The sequence below is a fragment of the Pavona decussata genome, unplaced genomic scaffold (assembly GCF_977016875.1).
Source record: "Pavona decussata unplaced genomic scaffold, jaPavDecu1.1 SCAFFOLD_58, whole genome shotgun sequence".
In the NCBI taxonomy this organism is placed as follows: domain Eukaryota; kingdom Metazoa; phylum Cnidaria; class Anthozoa; order Scleractinia; family Agariciidae; genus Pavona; species Pavona decussata.
Genome location: NW_028145480.1, coordinates 5,177,501 through 5,192,043, shown reverse-complemented (window position 1 = coordinate 5,192,043; position 14,543 = coordinate 5,177,501). Strand labels below are relative to the sequence as shown.

General features: G+C 39.1%; 3 protein-coding genes across 4 annotated transcripts in view; all 3 read left to right on the top strand.

Annotated features, from left to right (window-relative positions):
- LOC146479846 (C2 domain-containing protein 5-like) overlaps window positions 1-14,543 on the top strand; it is a 50,224-nt gene that overhangs the window by 25,124 nt on the left and 10,557 nt on the right. Inside the window, exons 20-23 of one of the 2 annotated variants that reach the window (XM_085110668.1) lie at window positions 10,282-10,356; window positions 11,991-12,053; window positions 12,566-12,673; window positions 13,490-13,624. In XM_085110668.1, the coding sequence (XP_084966794.1) occupies window positions 10,282-10,356; window positions 11,991-12,053; window positions 12,566-12,673; window positions 13,490-13,624 (381 nt within the window). The remainder of the gene's footprint in view (window positions 1-10,281; window positions 10,357-11,990; window positions 12,054-12,565; window positions 12,674-13,489; window positions 13,625-14,543) is intronic. The other variant, XM_085110669.1, reaches the window with a different exon arrangement.
- LOC146479848 (uncharacterized) lies at window positions 19-4,773 on the top strand. The gene is made up of 2 exons (XM_085110688.1): window positions 19-1,544; window positions 2,852-4,773. Exons 1-2 carry the CDS (start codon window positions 508-510, stop codon window positions 3,201-3,203), a joined length of 1,389 nt encoding a protein of 462 aa, XP_084966814.1. The 5' UTR covers window positions 19-507; the 3' UTR covers window positions 3,204-4,773.
- LOC146479847 (uncharacterized) lies at window positions 5,125-9,714 on the top strand. The gene is made up of 2 exons (XM_085110684.1): window positions 5,125-6,273; window positions 8,682-9,714. The coding sequence occupies exons 1-2, from the start codon at window positions 5,249-5,251 to the stop codon at window positions 9,268-9,270; spliced, it is 1,614 nt and encodes a 537-aa protein (XP_084966810.1). The 5' UTR covers window positions 5,125-5,248; the 3' UTR covers window positions 9,271-9,714.

Here is a 14,543-nt window from a genome sequence, read left to right as displayed (position 1 = left end):
ATACAAATTCAATACAAAGATCTTTTTTTCTTAACATCGAAGTAAATTATTCATCCCATTTTACTTACTGATAACACCAACAATTTTAAGAGGTACAAATCAAGATTTAAAATCTTGAGTTTTAGTCGTGGCTGGAGTGAAGCTGAAAAGCTAAGAATCCGCCGCCGACCTTGATGCGAAATTAAAACAAATACTCCCTGCTCTGCTGCACAAATATAATTTTCAGTATACCGTATTTTACAGCTGAATTAAACATCATGTTCAAGCCCCGTCTGGTTGTTAGATTTCACGTGAAAGCAGGGAATTAGTTTCCTCTGTAGCAGTCAGCGTGATTCAGATGATTACATTTTATCCCATTTCTAAGAAATGGAATACAGTCTTGTATGCATAGTTGTGGTTTTTGGTGAAAATTGATTAGCTTTTGGGTTGTCCCTTTCATTTCATTTTTACTTTCAGTTTCGTTGTATTTGCATATTATTTGCATCTCTTAGTTTGGTTCACTCCACAATGTCTACTTGTGCGATCTACAGCAACTGGGAGCTTAGATTTTTTAGACTTGCTAAATGTGTTGTAGATCACTCGACCGCAGCGTTAAGGAAAGTGTTTGAACAAGAATGGAACTATCTTTATCCCTCCTGTCTGTGGCAGAACAACACAACAAGTGGTTCAAAATTACTGGCGAAGGAAAGACCGACATCACGTCTTTGTGATCCAGCGTATAGTGCAGACTATCAACACATCAGGGATAATTTATCGCGTGGAAACGTAGAAGAATGGGATGTGACAGCGTTAGTTTTCGCGTTGAGGTACTCACACGCTTTAAACCGAATTCGTTACGGCTATCATTGGAGGCGGATTGGAAACGCTATGTACCAAATAAAGGAAGTCAGAAACACGTTGTTTTCCCATGCATGTAAAGCGGCTATTTCTCGACGCACATTCGAGAGAAATATGGATATTTTAGTACAGGCTGTTGGAGATTTGTTGTCGAGTTCAGATCCTCTGGTTGAAAAGCTGCGAAAGTTGCGGAACGAGACGGAATTCCCGACGGAGGATCTGTTGAGATATAAACATGTGGTCAAAGACGATCACGGCAATCTGCTCTTGCTTGAACACGATCTGAAACGATTAGAAGACAAGATGACGATATCTGCGCCGCACAACGAAACTACAGAAGCAGCTGACACGAGAAACACTGAAACGTCCGACAATAGCAAGATCATTTCAAGAATACGACGTCGAATGGGCAAATTGGAACGTAAAATGGCAACCACTGTTGACCAAGTGCCTTCCCGCTCAAAACCAGCGATTTTCCACAGCGCCAGATATATTCGACTGATCAATAGAACCTTTTCGATGTCATGCAATTTTCGCTGGGAGGAACTTAACAAGTTTTTTCAGGAATTTAGCGATGACCTTGATGTAGACATGAAGATATTTGCTGATATCCAGTCGGCGGTGGCGCTCAACCATCAATCGAAAAAGCAGGAGGCCTTAGAAGTCTTGAATGCTCTGATTCCCAAGGCTTTTGTAGCAACACATGGGTAGGTGCACTGTTGACAGTCTTCTTTAATACTTTATTTTATTTTCGTGGAGTTTAAATTCACGGAAATTGTGTAAAATTGGCTGGTACAACTCCGATGAATCAGGAAGTCCAAAACTAAGAAAAGTGCAAAGTTTAGAGGAAACTTAAGAGTTTTATTGACATTTACTTCGTGCAGTTATAATTTCTTACCATCCTTCACCCCTGTTATGGGAAAGCAAATAAGTAAGGTCTCTCGATGTGATAATGCATTTTCGCGGTCCACTTTCGCGAATCTTCCGGTTAGAGGTTCGTGAATATCGAAGTAAATTGAAGCGCGAAAATATAAACTTTTGGCCTGTTGTAACTTATTCTTATCTACTAGCAACTTGACTTTGATCGTAAATTTGTCGTAAATTTCAGTTACGCTTAATTTGAGTTTTAAATTGTTTGGATTTGCATTTTAAAATTCGTAAACCACAGTCGAGTTCAAGACCCTTTTCCTCTAGAAGCGACAAAAACCAACCAACCAATCCAAAAGCCAAGCGAATGAAATGCTCTCAGGCCGAACAAGAGAAACAAAGGACTTTAACAAATTCTTGAATTCAAGGTATTATTTGCCCTCAACTAAAGTCTGGAAAGGTTGTCATGCAAGCATACATGGCACGTAAACAATCACGAAAATCATTAGCGTCAAGACCCACTTGCGGATTATTTTGTATCACATTTTTTGCTCAATATTATATTAATCGCACCTCAGAATTTATGTTCAAATTTTGAAATCAAAATGGTCACATTGAACTTATAATTGCATATTTACACCAGTAGGTTGCAATATGGAAACTTGCTTTTGTTTTCCACCAATGAAATCATTTTCGCGTTTTTCGTGACAATTCTTGAAGACTTGGACCTACTTCATTTTATGTGGAATATATGCAGATACGTTGTTTCCTGTCAAAGGGCTTCATAATTTTAAAGTAGGTGTGACATGAAGACTTGCAAAATAATTTGTTCCATCACACGTTACTCCTTCTAGATGATTGAATTCTGATGCTCGTTTAAAAAATAGAGTGCTTGATTTTTTTTCGGACTAGCAGCAATGTACCAGTTAGTATTTTAGGACAATATGGTGGGGGCACCTTCCACTCTCTTCCCTCATTTTGTTGTTGTTGTTGTTGTGTTTCTGCTCCTTCTCCCCAGAAGCTATCGCTCGCTTCATTCAGGCTCTCCAGGTTACCTTTTCATCTTGCAGTATATTTTTTAGATAAGCTGTGAAAATCAATTTCTGTCTCTTCATCAAAGACTTCTCTTTTTCTTTACTGCTTACAGGGTTGTTCTGTTTGCCAGGATAAAGATTTACAAGGCATACATTTTGCACGGTCAGGGTGAAGATGATGAAGCAAAGAAAGAGGCAGATGAAGCAGAGAAGATGCTGAGCCTCGCAGAGTGCCATGAAGACACCGGTGAACTCAGTAACATACAGGCAAATATCATCTTGTCTGCAAGTAAAAATGACCTCCAAGATCGCGAGCGTATTTTGTTTCACTTGGATAAAAGTATCCAGTCCTGTAAGAAATCTACTGTCGATAGAAGTGTCACGATTGTACAGGCAACAATTCGCAATGCTCTTTGTCACTTGGGTTATTACCAACATGGAATCGTAAAAGACATCCCAAGATGAGATGTTGGCATTGCGGAGACTATTTTGAACCGTGTGTCTCAAGAGTGTGAACCTCTTTCAGAAAGAAGCAAAGTCTATTACACTTATGGTCAGTCACTGCTTGCGTATCGGAAAGGCGATCTAAATGTGGCAACCAGACTTGAGCACAAAGTGAGAAAAAAATGTGAGCTGCATAAACTTGGTTTTGAAATCCAACAACTTGACATGCTGAGAACTTTGATACGAGGAGAGTCACATTAACTCTAGATGTAAGAGTAAAAAACTTGCTCTAGTGTCGAGGTGTATATACACTCTATACCTGTATATAACTACTACTGTTCTACTGTATATAATTACCCTTTTTTTCTGTAGCCACAGGTTTGTTAGTGGTATAAGGCAGTTATTTTTATATATTGTAATGTGAGTAACGAGTAGTTATATTTTATTTATGTTGAAATTAGTTATCTCGCCTCCGTGGAAGATCATAATTTTTAATGAATCTGACACCACGGTTAAATAAAGAGATCATCATCATCATCGTCATCGTCGTCGTCGTCGTCGTCGTCATCGTCATCGTCATCGTCATCGTCATCGTCGTCATTATCATCATCATCATCATCATCATCATCATCAAGAATGTGTTCCTTCAAGCTAAAAAAAAGCAAAAACAAAAACAAAACCAAGAGCGCACACACGCTAAAGAATATAAATTGTGTCACGCGGTTTTGGAAATAACAGTACAATTGGCAACATTTCGGGTACTAGGTCATTTGGTTAAATTGAAATGATTGTGGGAAATCCCCGAGCACTGCGCGAAAAGTCTTTTTCTGACTTATTTTAGTGTTTGCAGTGAAGTATCAACTTTTTCAGCTCCGCAGTTGGACAAAAGTCCTTTTGGAACAGTTTAAAATCTGATACGTTAACGTGGAGATTCAACGCCGCCTCGTGTGAAATGACATTTATGCTGCACACGGGCTCGACTTTTTTTTAACGGGGGGGGGGGGGGGGAGGGAACAAGGGTTTCATCTTGGCGTCAAATAGAGATAACAGGGATCGTAACCTTTCGATTTAGACATTGCATTGCAGTCATTTCCTGTTTGAGAGTATAATTAATGCGCTCTCTCTACACACGAGGAATATCACAACTATTTTCTGAGCAAATGCAACTGATTAATATAATAACATTTTATGCAAACTACAGAAAATTATTATATGTATTTATACATAAACCCCAGAGGATTGATGCTAAATTGAAACTGAAACAGGAAAGAAGTGGCGTGTTTTATATAAAAAAAAAGGGAGGTTACGATAACAACACCACACCTTGCGCTCTTCCTGAATAATCTTCGTTAGCCTATCTTGATGCTAAATCGAAACCAAATCGGTCGGGGAAACCCCCCGCACTGCAAACTACATAGAGATCTTTATGACGCGACAGTCATGTTGCGGGTGACCTTGACTGATGTAGGTTTATTTACTTAATTTGTTAAGGGTGTGACTAGCTCAATGCAACGTGTGATTTAAAACGCAATACCAGCTTTGATGCGTTATATTCCTTTCGTCTGAAAAACGAATAAAACTGAGTGAGTGGCGTGTTTTATATTTAATAATACGGGGTAATACGATAACAGCACCCCGTGCTCGTCATTAATATTTTCATTTGCCTTTCTTGATGCTAAATCGAAACCAAATCGGTCGGGCAAACCCCCACGCTGCAATCTACATAAAGATCTTTATGAATCTTTTTATCATAGTGACTAGCCCTTCAGCTGGCAGTTTGCTTTCCCATTAAAGCAGGAAATGAATTATTCCGGTACATAACTTGACCTTTTTTTTTTCGTAGAATAAGCAATTCCGAGAAATGGATTATATAATTTTATTCAAAAACATGTCACGTTGATACTTCTTATCAGTGAAATGTGATTGGCTTTCGGGGTGCCCTTTAGTTGACACGAGATCAGTTTCATCATAATTTGCTTTGAATTTCCTTGTATCTGCTTCTCACGTTGCTTCGGTGTTTTCGCCGAATTAGTTAATAAGCGGTTCACATTCTGTTCCCTTGTAAAATGTCTTCGTTCTACAGCAACAGGGAGCTTAGATTTTTTAGACTTGCTAAATGTGTTGTAGATCACTCGACCGCAGCGTTAAGAAAAGTGTTTGAACAAGAATGGAACTATCTTTATCCCTCATGTCCGTGGCAGAACAACACAACAAGTGGTTCAAAATTGCTGGCGGAGGAAAGACCGTCATCACGTCTTTATGATCCGGCGTATAGTGCAGATTATCAACACATTAAGGATAGTTTATCGCGTGGAAACGTAGAAGAATGGGATGTGACAGCGTTAGTTTTCGCGTTGAGGTACTCACACGCTTTAAACCGAATTCGTTACGGCTATCATTGGAGGCGGATTGGAAACGCTATGTACCAAATAAAGGAAGTCAGAAACACGTTGTTTTCCCATGCATGTAAAGCGGCTCTTTCCCGAAGCACATTCGAGAGAAATATGGATATTTTAGTACAGGCTGTTGGAGATTTATTGTCGAGTTCAGATCCTCTGGTTGACAAACTGCGAAAGTTGCGGAACGAGACGGAATTCCCGACCGAGGATCTGTTGAGATATAAACATTTGGTGAAAGATGATCACAACAATCTGCTCTTGCTTGAAAAAGATCTGAAAAGATTAGAAGACAAGATGACGATATCTGCGCCGCACAACGAAACTACAGAAGCAGCTGATACGAGAAACGCTGAAACGTCCGACAATAGCAAAATTATTTCAAGAATACGTCGTCGAATGGGCAAATTGGAACGTGAAATGGCAACCACTGTTGACCAAGTACCTTCTCGCTCAAAACCAGCGATCTTCCACAGCGCCAGATATATTCGACTGATTAATAGATCCTTTTATATGTCATACAACTTTCGGTGGGTAGAACTTGAGAGTTTTTTCCAGCAGTTTAGCGATGACTTAGATATGAAAATGTTTGCCGGTATCCAGTCGGCTGTCGCACTCAGCCATCAATCCAGAAAACAGGAGGCGTTGGACGTGTTGAATGAGCTGATTCCTAAAGTTCTTCTGGCAAAAAATGGGTAGGTACAACATTATTTGTTTCTCTTCCACTGCCCTTTATTTTTTCCGGGATTAAAATTCTGAAAAAATTGTGAACTAAATGTGCCTAAAATGTTTTGTAGACGAAATTTTTGAGATGTTCAATGAATCGTAGAACAGACAAATACAAAGCTTGCAGATGTAGAGTTTAGTGGCACGTGACCTGTCCAACATAGCCTGCGTAGCAGTCGTTTCCGTTTCCTTCAAGCCAAGCGGGGCAAGCGCGCGAGGGCATTGGGCAAAAAGGGTCAAAAAGGGGCAAAAAAGTAGGAGCGGGGGAAAGGGGCGGGGAAGGAAAGGAAACGCCTGCCGCTGAGCCCAGACGTTTTACCGAACGCCCCCAAATGGCTTCGCTCCCTTGGGACCTACACTGTCACGTCAAATGTCACACGAGAACCAATCATTTTTAACTTCTGGTAAATGTCAGAGAAAACAGAATCGCGGCGGGCAACTTGTTTACTTCAAGTTGCGGTGGTTTAGAAGATTGTCTCGAACTTTACGTCGCTCGAACAAAGCGTAGATAATATTACCAAGGCAAATTTTACTTATGTTTTAGAATATCAACTCATTTGCTTACAGCTGGAATTACAGACAGAATGAGCTTGTCCCACATGGCTAAAATACTTTCTCGCGTTTCCAGCGTTTGTATTTCGCGTAGCATGAAATACAAAGTCGTTCTAAATATTGAAAACTTCCTTTTCAGACCGTGGTTAGAACTGAAATTTTCCTGCAAAGTATTTACTTGAGGCCTCCTCAATCTATTTATGATTACAGAGTTTGAGTAAAAAATTTCTTTGCTCGTCGCGAAACAAGCTTTCAGACCAGCCAATTTTGCTACCAGCTTTTCGTGTCTTTGAGACCGCCGACAGCCAGAACAAATTTTCTTAAATTTTTAAAAATTCCGGCGGGATTTCGAGAGACGAATGACACCACGTTTGTTGAGACGATAATACCTACCAACAAACCAAAGCGCAATAGAAACTATATTTTGAGCGTGACCGAGAATGTTGATTTTGCTTGATGTTCAAAGCAGTCCTTTGCTCCGGTTTCAACTGAATTAAAGTATCTCCCTGCGAAAGTAGTTCAGTCGTTTCCAAAGCAAAGCAAACTCGAGATCGAAAGGACACGACTAGAAAGAGTTCCTAGAGTTCCTTTCCGCCTCGGCATATTCGTCTTTAATAATCGGTTAACCGGATGTCTTTTTGGTCTATGAGTTTGATTGACAGACGATTGGCCAATGGTAATACATCACTGCCTCCCGTTCGCTGACGAACGGCGTTCGGTAAAATGTCTGGGCTCAGCGGCAGGCGTTTCCTTTCCTTCCCCGCCCCTCCCCCCCGCTCCTACTTTTTTGCTCCTTTTTGCCCAATGCCCTCGCGCGCTTGCCCCGCTTGGCTTGAAGGAAAAGGAAACGACTGCTACGCAGGCTAGTCCAACACTAAATTAAGAAATAATGTAACCACCCCAACATTATTGTACTACGCCTAGCAAATCTTTTTCAAATCAGGGTTAAATACATTACATTTCTCTTCCTTATAGATTTTAGCGTTTTTAGTACTCAGAAACATATTGATTTGTTTAATAGAACAATAGATATGTGAAAACAACGAGAACCGCGCGTCAAAACAATGAAAAGGCGTACGTGTCTCACGGTATTTAATTAATACACTCAACCTCGATATCTGCATTTACACATCAGAGAGAAGCGATGTCCTGTGGTGTGTGAAGTCGTGCATTGTATTAGAAGCCAAAAACACAATATAAGCGTAACACTCACTCGTGAATAAGTCGCGCTTCAAACTTTCCAGAAGCATAATGGTCAAATTGAAGTTTATGGCATGGGAGGAAGCAGACACTGGACCTTCAGGTCGTTTTTCACATAGAAATTGTTGCGCCACCTTCCACTCGCCTTGCCTAGCTCCAGGCTTCTCTTTCTTTCGGTCACCTGGTCCAAGCCGTTCGTCAAGTTTTGTTAGCTCTTGGAGATATTGTTAGGGGGGAAGGGGAGGGGGAAATCTGTCTCCTCAATCCTCCCCAACTTGAAAAAAGCCTGGTCTAGTTAGAATTAAAAAGGAACTATTGGTGTCATTCTTCAATCGATGAAGGTAACAAACTGTCAAGTTAAAAGTTTGATCAAATCAGTGGCCATTAAATTTTTTTTTTGCCTGGAGTAGAGTGCAATATCCATGCATTGCTTTCTGACATTGTTATTAAAGTGTCACAGTTTTCAATAATAAAATCGTGTTTCTTTTTTAATAAAGTAGTTAATTGTAATGAATAAACGTAATCTCTATTTTGCACTATCATGTGTATTGCTCAAAGAATGACGCTCTATCTTCCATAGGTGCCTTTTAAACATTTACTCTGCTTCTACTTTTACTTCCTGTAGGGTTGTGCTGTACGCCAGGGTAAAGATTCGTAAAGCGTATATTTTGCATGATTGGGGCAAAGATGATGAAGCCATGAGGGAGGTGGATGAAGCAGAGAAGATGTTGAGTTTGGGTGAATGCCACGAAGACACTGCTGAACTCAACTGCGCAAAAGCCAATATCATCCTGTCAACAAGTCAAAATGGGAAAGTAGATCAGACGCGCGTTTTGCTTCACTTGGATAAATGTATCCAGGCCTGTGAAAAAGCCACCGTTGATAAAAGTGTTACAATTGTTCAATCAACCCTGCGCAAGGCTCTTGTTCATTTGGGTTATTACCAGCATGGGATCTTAGAAGACATCCCAAGTGGATCAGATGTTGACATTGCTGAGACTATTTTGACCCGCATTTCTAAACAAACTGAACGATTGTCAGAAAGGAGCGAATTGTACTACACCTATGGTCAATCATTGCTTGCATGTCGGAAAGGTGATGCTAACATGGCATCTAAACTTGAGCACAAATTAAGAAGAAAATGTGAGTCACATAAATTAGGTTTCGAGATCCGACAACTTGATATGTTGAGAACTTTGGTAAGAGGAAAGTGACATGATGAACTCAATTAAGTTTGTAAAATGAGGAAACAATTGCTTTATTAAAAACAAGAGTTTTGATTGGCTTAGAGGCCGTGGGATATCAGCCATTATACCATACGCGAGAAATAGCAGCCATTAAATCAACTTCTGGTTGTTGTTGCAAAATGAAATCAGTAACATTTAGTAGTAGCTTTTAGTAAAGTAATTATTCTAATCACGCATGTTCGATATGGTAAGATTATTGCCAACTCAGCACTACACACTTTATCTGATATCGAACGCACAGTCATGGAACAATAATATCGTTAGTCATTCAAGAGTCAAGGTATTAAGAAATTTATGTAGGAGCAAATAAACTCAGTGTGGACGTAGGTGATCATTTACAAATTAGCCCTTAAATTCTGGATTAGTAAATATTAGACGTGTAACTTTTTACATTCAAGATAGTTCAGAGAACACTTAAGAAAGAAAAAACAAAAAGGAAATCTATTGTGAAGTATAAAATGCTATCTTTGTTAAATTAAAATAAATAATGGATGTGAAAAGTGTCATGACATTGTATATGATTATATGAAATAAATGTACAAAAGAATACAACTTTCTAGAATTGTATTGTTAATTTGCTGCTGTTATATTATTTCTTGAATATGAGCACTCCCTCATGAAATAAAATGTCTTCTTCAAATTGGCGTGGGAATCCCCTATGTAACAGTAAAATGAGATGACCCTTTGGATGAACCTTGAACATTATTGGGAGGGAGTGTTTATTTAGACAATTCAGATAAACAAAGGATAAATCAATTCCTAAATCCCTCACTTGCCCTTTTGTTTTTACTTCCCAGGTACATGTTTAATCAGTTCTAAATAAACCTCTTGAGACAGCTTCTTAAATGCATATATATGTTACTTTGAATTCAGTCTGTTTGTTTGTGAATATTTGTTAATGTTCAACGCTCAGTTAAAAAGAGTCGATGTCCCAAATTGTAATTTAAGTGTTAACTTTCTTAAATATTTGTATGGCAGGTTAAGGGAATGAATGCACTTTTTGGGCTTCACCTTCAGATATCTGTGGGAGAGAATCTTATTGTTGGAACTGCAGTAAGAAACATTATTTATTGTCCTGAGTTTTACAGTGTGTTTTTCTGTGCATATGCTGGTTATCTTCATGGTTAAACACTGAATATTGTCATGTCCATTGATCATTTTTAAGTAATGTTAAGAGTGTTGGGACAGGAAGTTGTTAAAACATGTACAAGTAACATTTTGGGAGATGCAAGGGTCTGTAAAGTGTTTATAGTCATCAATATCTACATCATATTCGACCATAATTGTCACCGTTAACACCATCATCATCATTGCCCACCTCACCATCCTCCTCCACTGCCTTTCCCTCTTCATTCTTGGCATCATCTATAACGTCATCATCACTATCATCATCATCATCATCATCATCATCATCATCATCAGATCATTTACCATCATATTTGTGATATCATATCCTTCATTCCCTCCTCATTGTCATCCTGTCTTTTCCCTGCTTCATTAGAGTTATCATCCTTCTCCTCCCTTCTTCATCCTCCTCTTACCTTTCATCGTCATCACTATCATCTTCGTCTTTGTTGTCATCACTCCCCTTATCCTGTTGCTCCTTGTTATTGCCATCTTCCCCACCCTCATCTTCCTTCTTTTCCTCTTTTCCGTCCCCTCTCTGTATGTCAATACCGTTGTTTTCATCATCCTCCCTTGCCTACCGCTCTCCCTCTCCCCCCTTCACCTGTCCTCCTCCTTATCATCATCAACATTGCGATCTCATTGTCACCTTCCTCCTCCTCCTGCCCTTTTATTTTCATCCTGTTCCTGATTGTCCCTGTTTACATCATTTGTCGTTGTTATTGTCAACATCGATTCTCCATATCCTCTTCTTCTACAAATACATCATCATCATCCTCTGTTCCCATCCCTCCCTATTTTACTCTGTTTTCATCACCTGATCATCATGATATGACCATGATCATCATCATCATCCAAATGTTGTCATTTAGCTCCCTTTCCTGCCTCATTAACATCCCTCCTCCTCCTACTTGTCATGATTACCATTATCATTGTCTTCCTCTTCCTCTTTATTATCATCATCGACGGTAGTTGTCATTAGTCTCCTCATGGCTTTTTTCTGTACCTTTCCTGCCACCTGTTTTTTCTTTCTCCTTCTTTCACTGCCCGTCTATCATCATCATCATCATCATCATCATCATCATCATCATATCAACGTTAGCATCACCTTCATCCTCTGTTATTTATTGTCCTTTCCTTCCTTTTTTTCTCCCCTACTCCTGCTCATCATCGTCATCATCATCATATCAACGTTAGCATCATCTTCATCCTCTGTTATTTATTGTCCTTTCCTTCCTTTTTTTCTCCCCTACTCCTGCTCATCATCGTCATCGTCATCATCATCATCATCATCATCATCATCATCATATCAACGTTAGCATCACCTTCATCCTCTGTTATTTATTGTCCTTTCCTTCCTTTTTTTCTCCCCTACTCCTGCTCATCATCGTCATCGTCATCATCATCATCATCATCATCATCATCATCATCGTTGTCATCAGTGCCATTGTCATTGTCGTTAACAATATCATTCCTCTCTTCCCCCTCCTCTTCCTGGTCATTGTCATTTGTAACCAATGCCATGTCTCATCACTGGATTTTATTAATTTTTTTTTTGGCAGTCATCCACAGCAGTTTTCTTAGCTGCTTTACCTACACCTCCATTGCTGAAGATTACTGGACGGGTATGAAATTGGCCAAAATAATGATATTATGATCCATACTATTTGATCTATTTATTATTTTGTTGCCTTTAAGCACTGGTTGTGTCTGCACTCACTACTTACTTTATGAATCAATCGCAAATGGAGACACTGGGAGACATGAAGTGCTTAACTAATGTGCCATATACTCAGCTGAAATATCAGAATTTCTGGTTAGAAAATCCAATGGCATGAAATAATAACTGCAGTTATTGACGTCAGTCTCTTGACTTATTTGCTATAGTTTGTCCTGCTAAACCATGTATTAATGACATTTTAGTTTGGAGATGTCGTTAATTTGTGGAAGGTGTAATTCCAGAAAATATCCATCCCCTCTCCTGGAAGGTTTTTCTTTATTTGGATCCCCCACTCACTGAAGATTCCAATTTAGTTTTATACTGTTCTTTATAAAGTTTGGCTTTCGAGCCCCCCATTGGCCTTCCATATAGAGTTTAATTATTTGAACCATGGCTTGTGTATTTCTTTTTTGACAGCGTTTGTCTGCAGAAGAAGATAAACGACTAACAGAAATCCAAAAACAGATTGTGGACACAACTAACAAGAACAGAGCTAGCTTCAGGCTCACAGATACTGTTCAGATAGTAAGAATTTCAAATTGCTCTTTGGTAACAGTTTGTCAGCTAATCAGTTAGTCAACTGCCATTTAAAATACAATTATGTGGACTAAAAGGTTTTGAGGTCTACATGTCACAAGTGTCTCTAGTCTGCAAGAACTTTGTTCCAACTGGTGAATGTAATATTAGGCCAATCATTCTCATGAACAGCAGCCTCATGTGATCTTCAGACTTCTTACTACTTTTGGTAATCTGTTAGTTGATCTTTTAGTTTGCCAGGATTGTAACAATACTGCTCCAATTAATTGAAGTCATAGAGGTTGATGCAACATAAGTAAATGCAATGAAATGTTAGAATTCCAATAGGTATACATTGAATCCATAAGGCTAACTAATCAAGGATACCTGGTCAAACCATCTTCACTAGCCATTCTTTTAGGGTTTAAAGCCGAAGACTGGGCTTTTTTTTTATCAGAACCAGAATTAACATACCAGTTGAAGTGGCAATGGTTTTCACAGTTAGTTTCTATTTTCAAATTCTAACAATAAGTTAATCAGTTTCTCCTCATATTTTCAAATTCTAGCGATAGGTTCAAAAGTTTCTACTCATTCTTTCAAATGGTAGCAATAGGTTCAAGGGTTTCTCCTCATATTTTCAAAATCTTGCATTGGGTTTTATAGTTTCTGCTAACATTTTCAAATTCTGGCAATAAGCTGGTTCAGTAACTTCACCTCATAGTTTCAAATTCTAGCAACAGATTCAACAGTGCCTGCTCATACATGTATTTTCAAATTTTAGCACTAGTTTTAATTGTACATGAAAGTATTCTTTTAACTTCGCAGCACACTCCTAAGATTACGCCTCCCCCCAGCCCATCCCAGAATGCTCCTGTGGGAGTTGCTGATGTGGAGCAGGATGAAGGACCGAAGGCTGAACTGGATTTGTGTATAGGACCAAAAGATGCATATGTCGTGGAGGTAAACAAAAAAATAAAAATGTTACTTTTATTTACCCTCGGCAGTGTTAATAGCACAAGTGCTAGTGGGGCCGAGCATTAAATTTCACAAAGAAATAATTTCCATTGAAAATAACATAGTTAAAAATCCCAACTGGCTGGAGGCAGACCACCTGGCTATTTACAAGCGAGGCTGAGGAGTTGAACTCGGTGCTACCGAGAAACAACTCCAGCTAGCGGTCAGAGCGGGACTTGAACCCGGGACCACCGGATTACAAGTCCGGCACCCTGACCACTCGATCACGCTGCCTCCCTAAACACTCTTTACTATGGTGTGTTTACTGAATATGGGGCCTAAAGACTCAATGGATAATAGTAATATACACATTGGGAACTATTCCAAGAATTAGGCTGAAGGAAGACATGAATGCCATTGGAATGATTAACACAACAATTTGGCTAATCCAGAACTTGGTGCCTTAGGGATCAGTCTGGAGCATTAGAACCTTCTTAACTGAGTTTTAGAAATGATGACACATACTTCAGTTCCAGACAACTGGTTTTTACGTGGCAGTCTTTGGAAATACCAGCTTTACCATCATTTGTGATGATCGTTTTGAGCTTGAACTTGATCTACATTGATAGATTGTCAAATTCTAATAGTTGTCGGTTTCACAAAACAATAAAATATTAACAACCTTTAAAATTAGAAGCAGTAGTTAAAGCAACAGATTGAAATTAAATTACTAGTGTCTAAAGAACAGAGTACTATTAACCCTATCTAGATGAGAGGAGGAGGGCAGGGCTACTAACCACCAAAAACTGTTTTATTTTAACCAACTTGCAAGAACTTCAAGACAGCTGTTTAAATATTAAATTTTATTTATCTTTATTTCTTAAGTGATGTTTCATCTCTGCAGACCAGAAAATTTTATCTTGTG

Coding starts and splice junctions, on each gene's coding strand:
- LOC146479847 (XM_085110684.1), top strand. CDS start 5,249: ATGTCTTCGTTCTACAGCAACAGGGAGCTTAGATTTTTTAGACTTGCT. Junction 6,274..8,681: donor GTTCTTCTGGCAAAAAATGG/GTAGGTACAACA, acceptor TACTTCCTGTAG/GGTTGTGCTGTACGCCAGGG.
- LOC146479848 (XM_085110688.1), top strand. CDS start 508: ATGTCTACTTGTGCGATCTACAGCAACTGGGAGCTTAGATTTTTTAGA. Junction 1,545..2,851: donor GCTTTTGTAGCAACACATGG/GTAGGTGCACTG, acceptor TACTGCTTACAG/GGTTGTTCTGTTTGCCAGGA.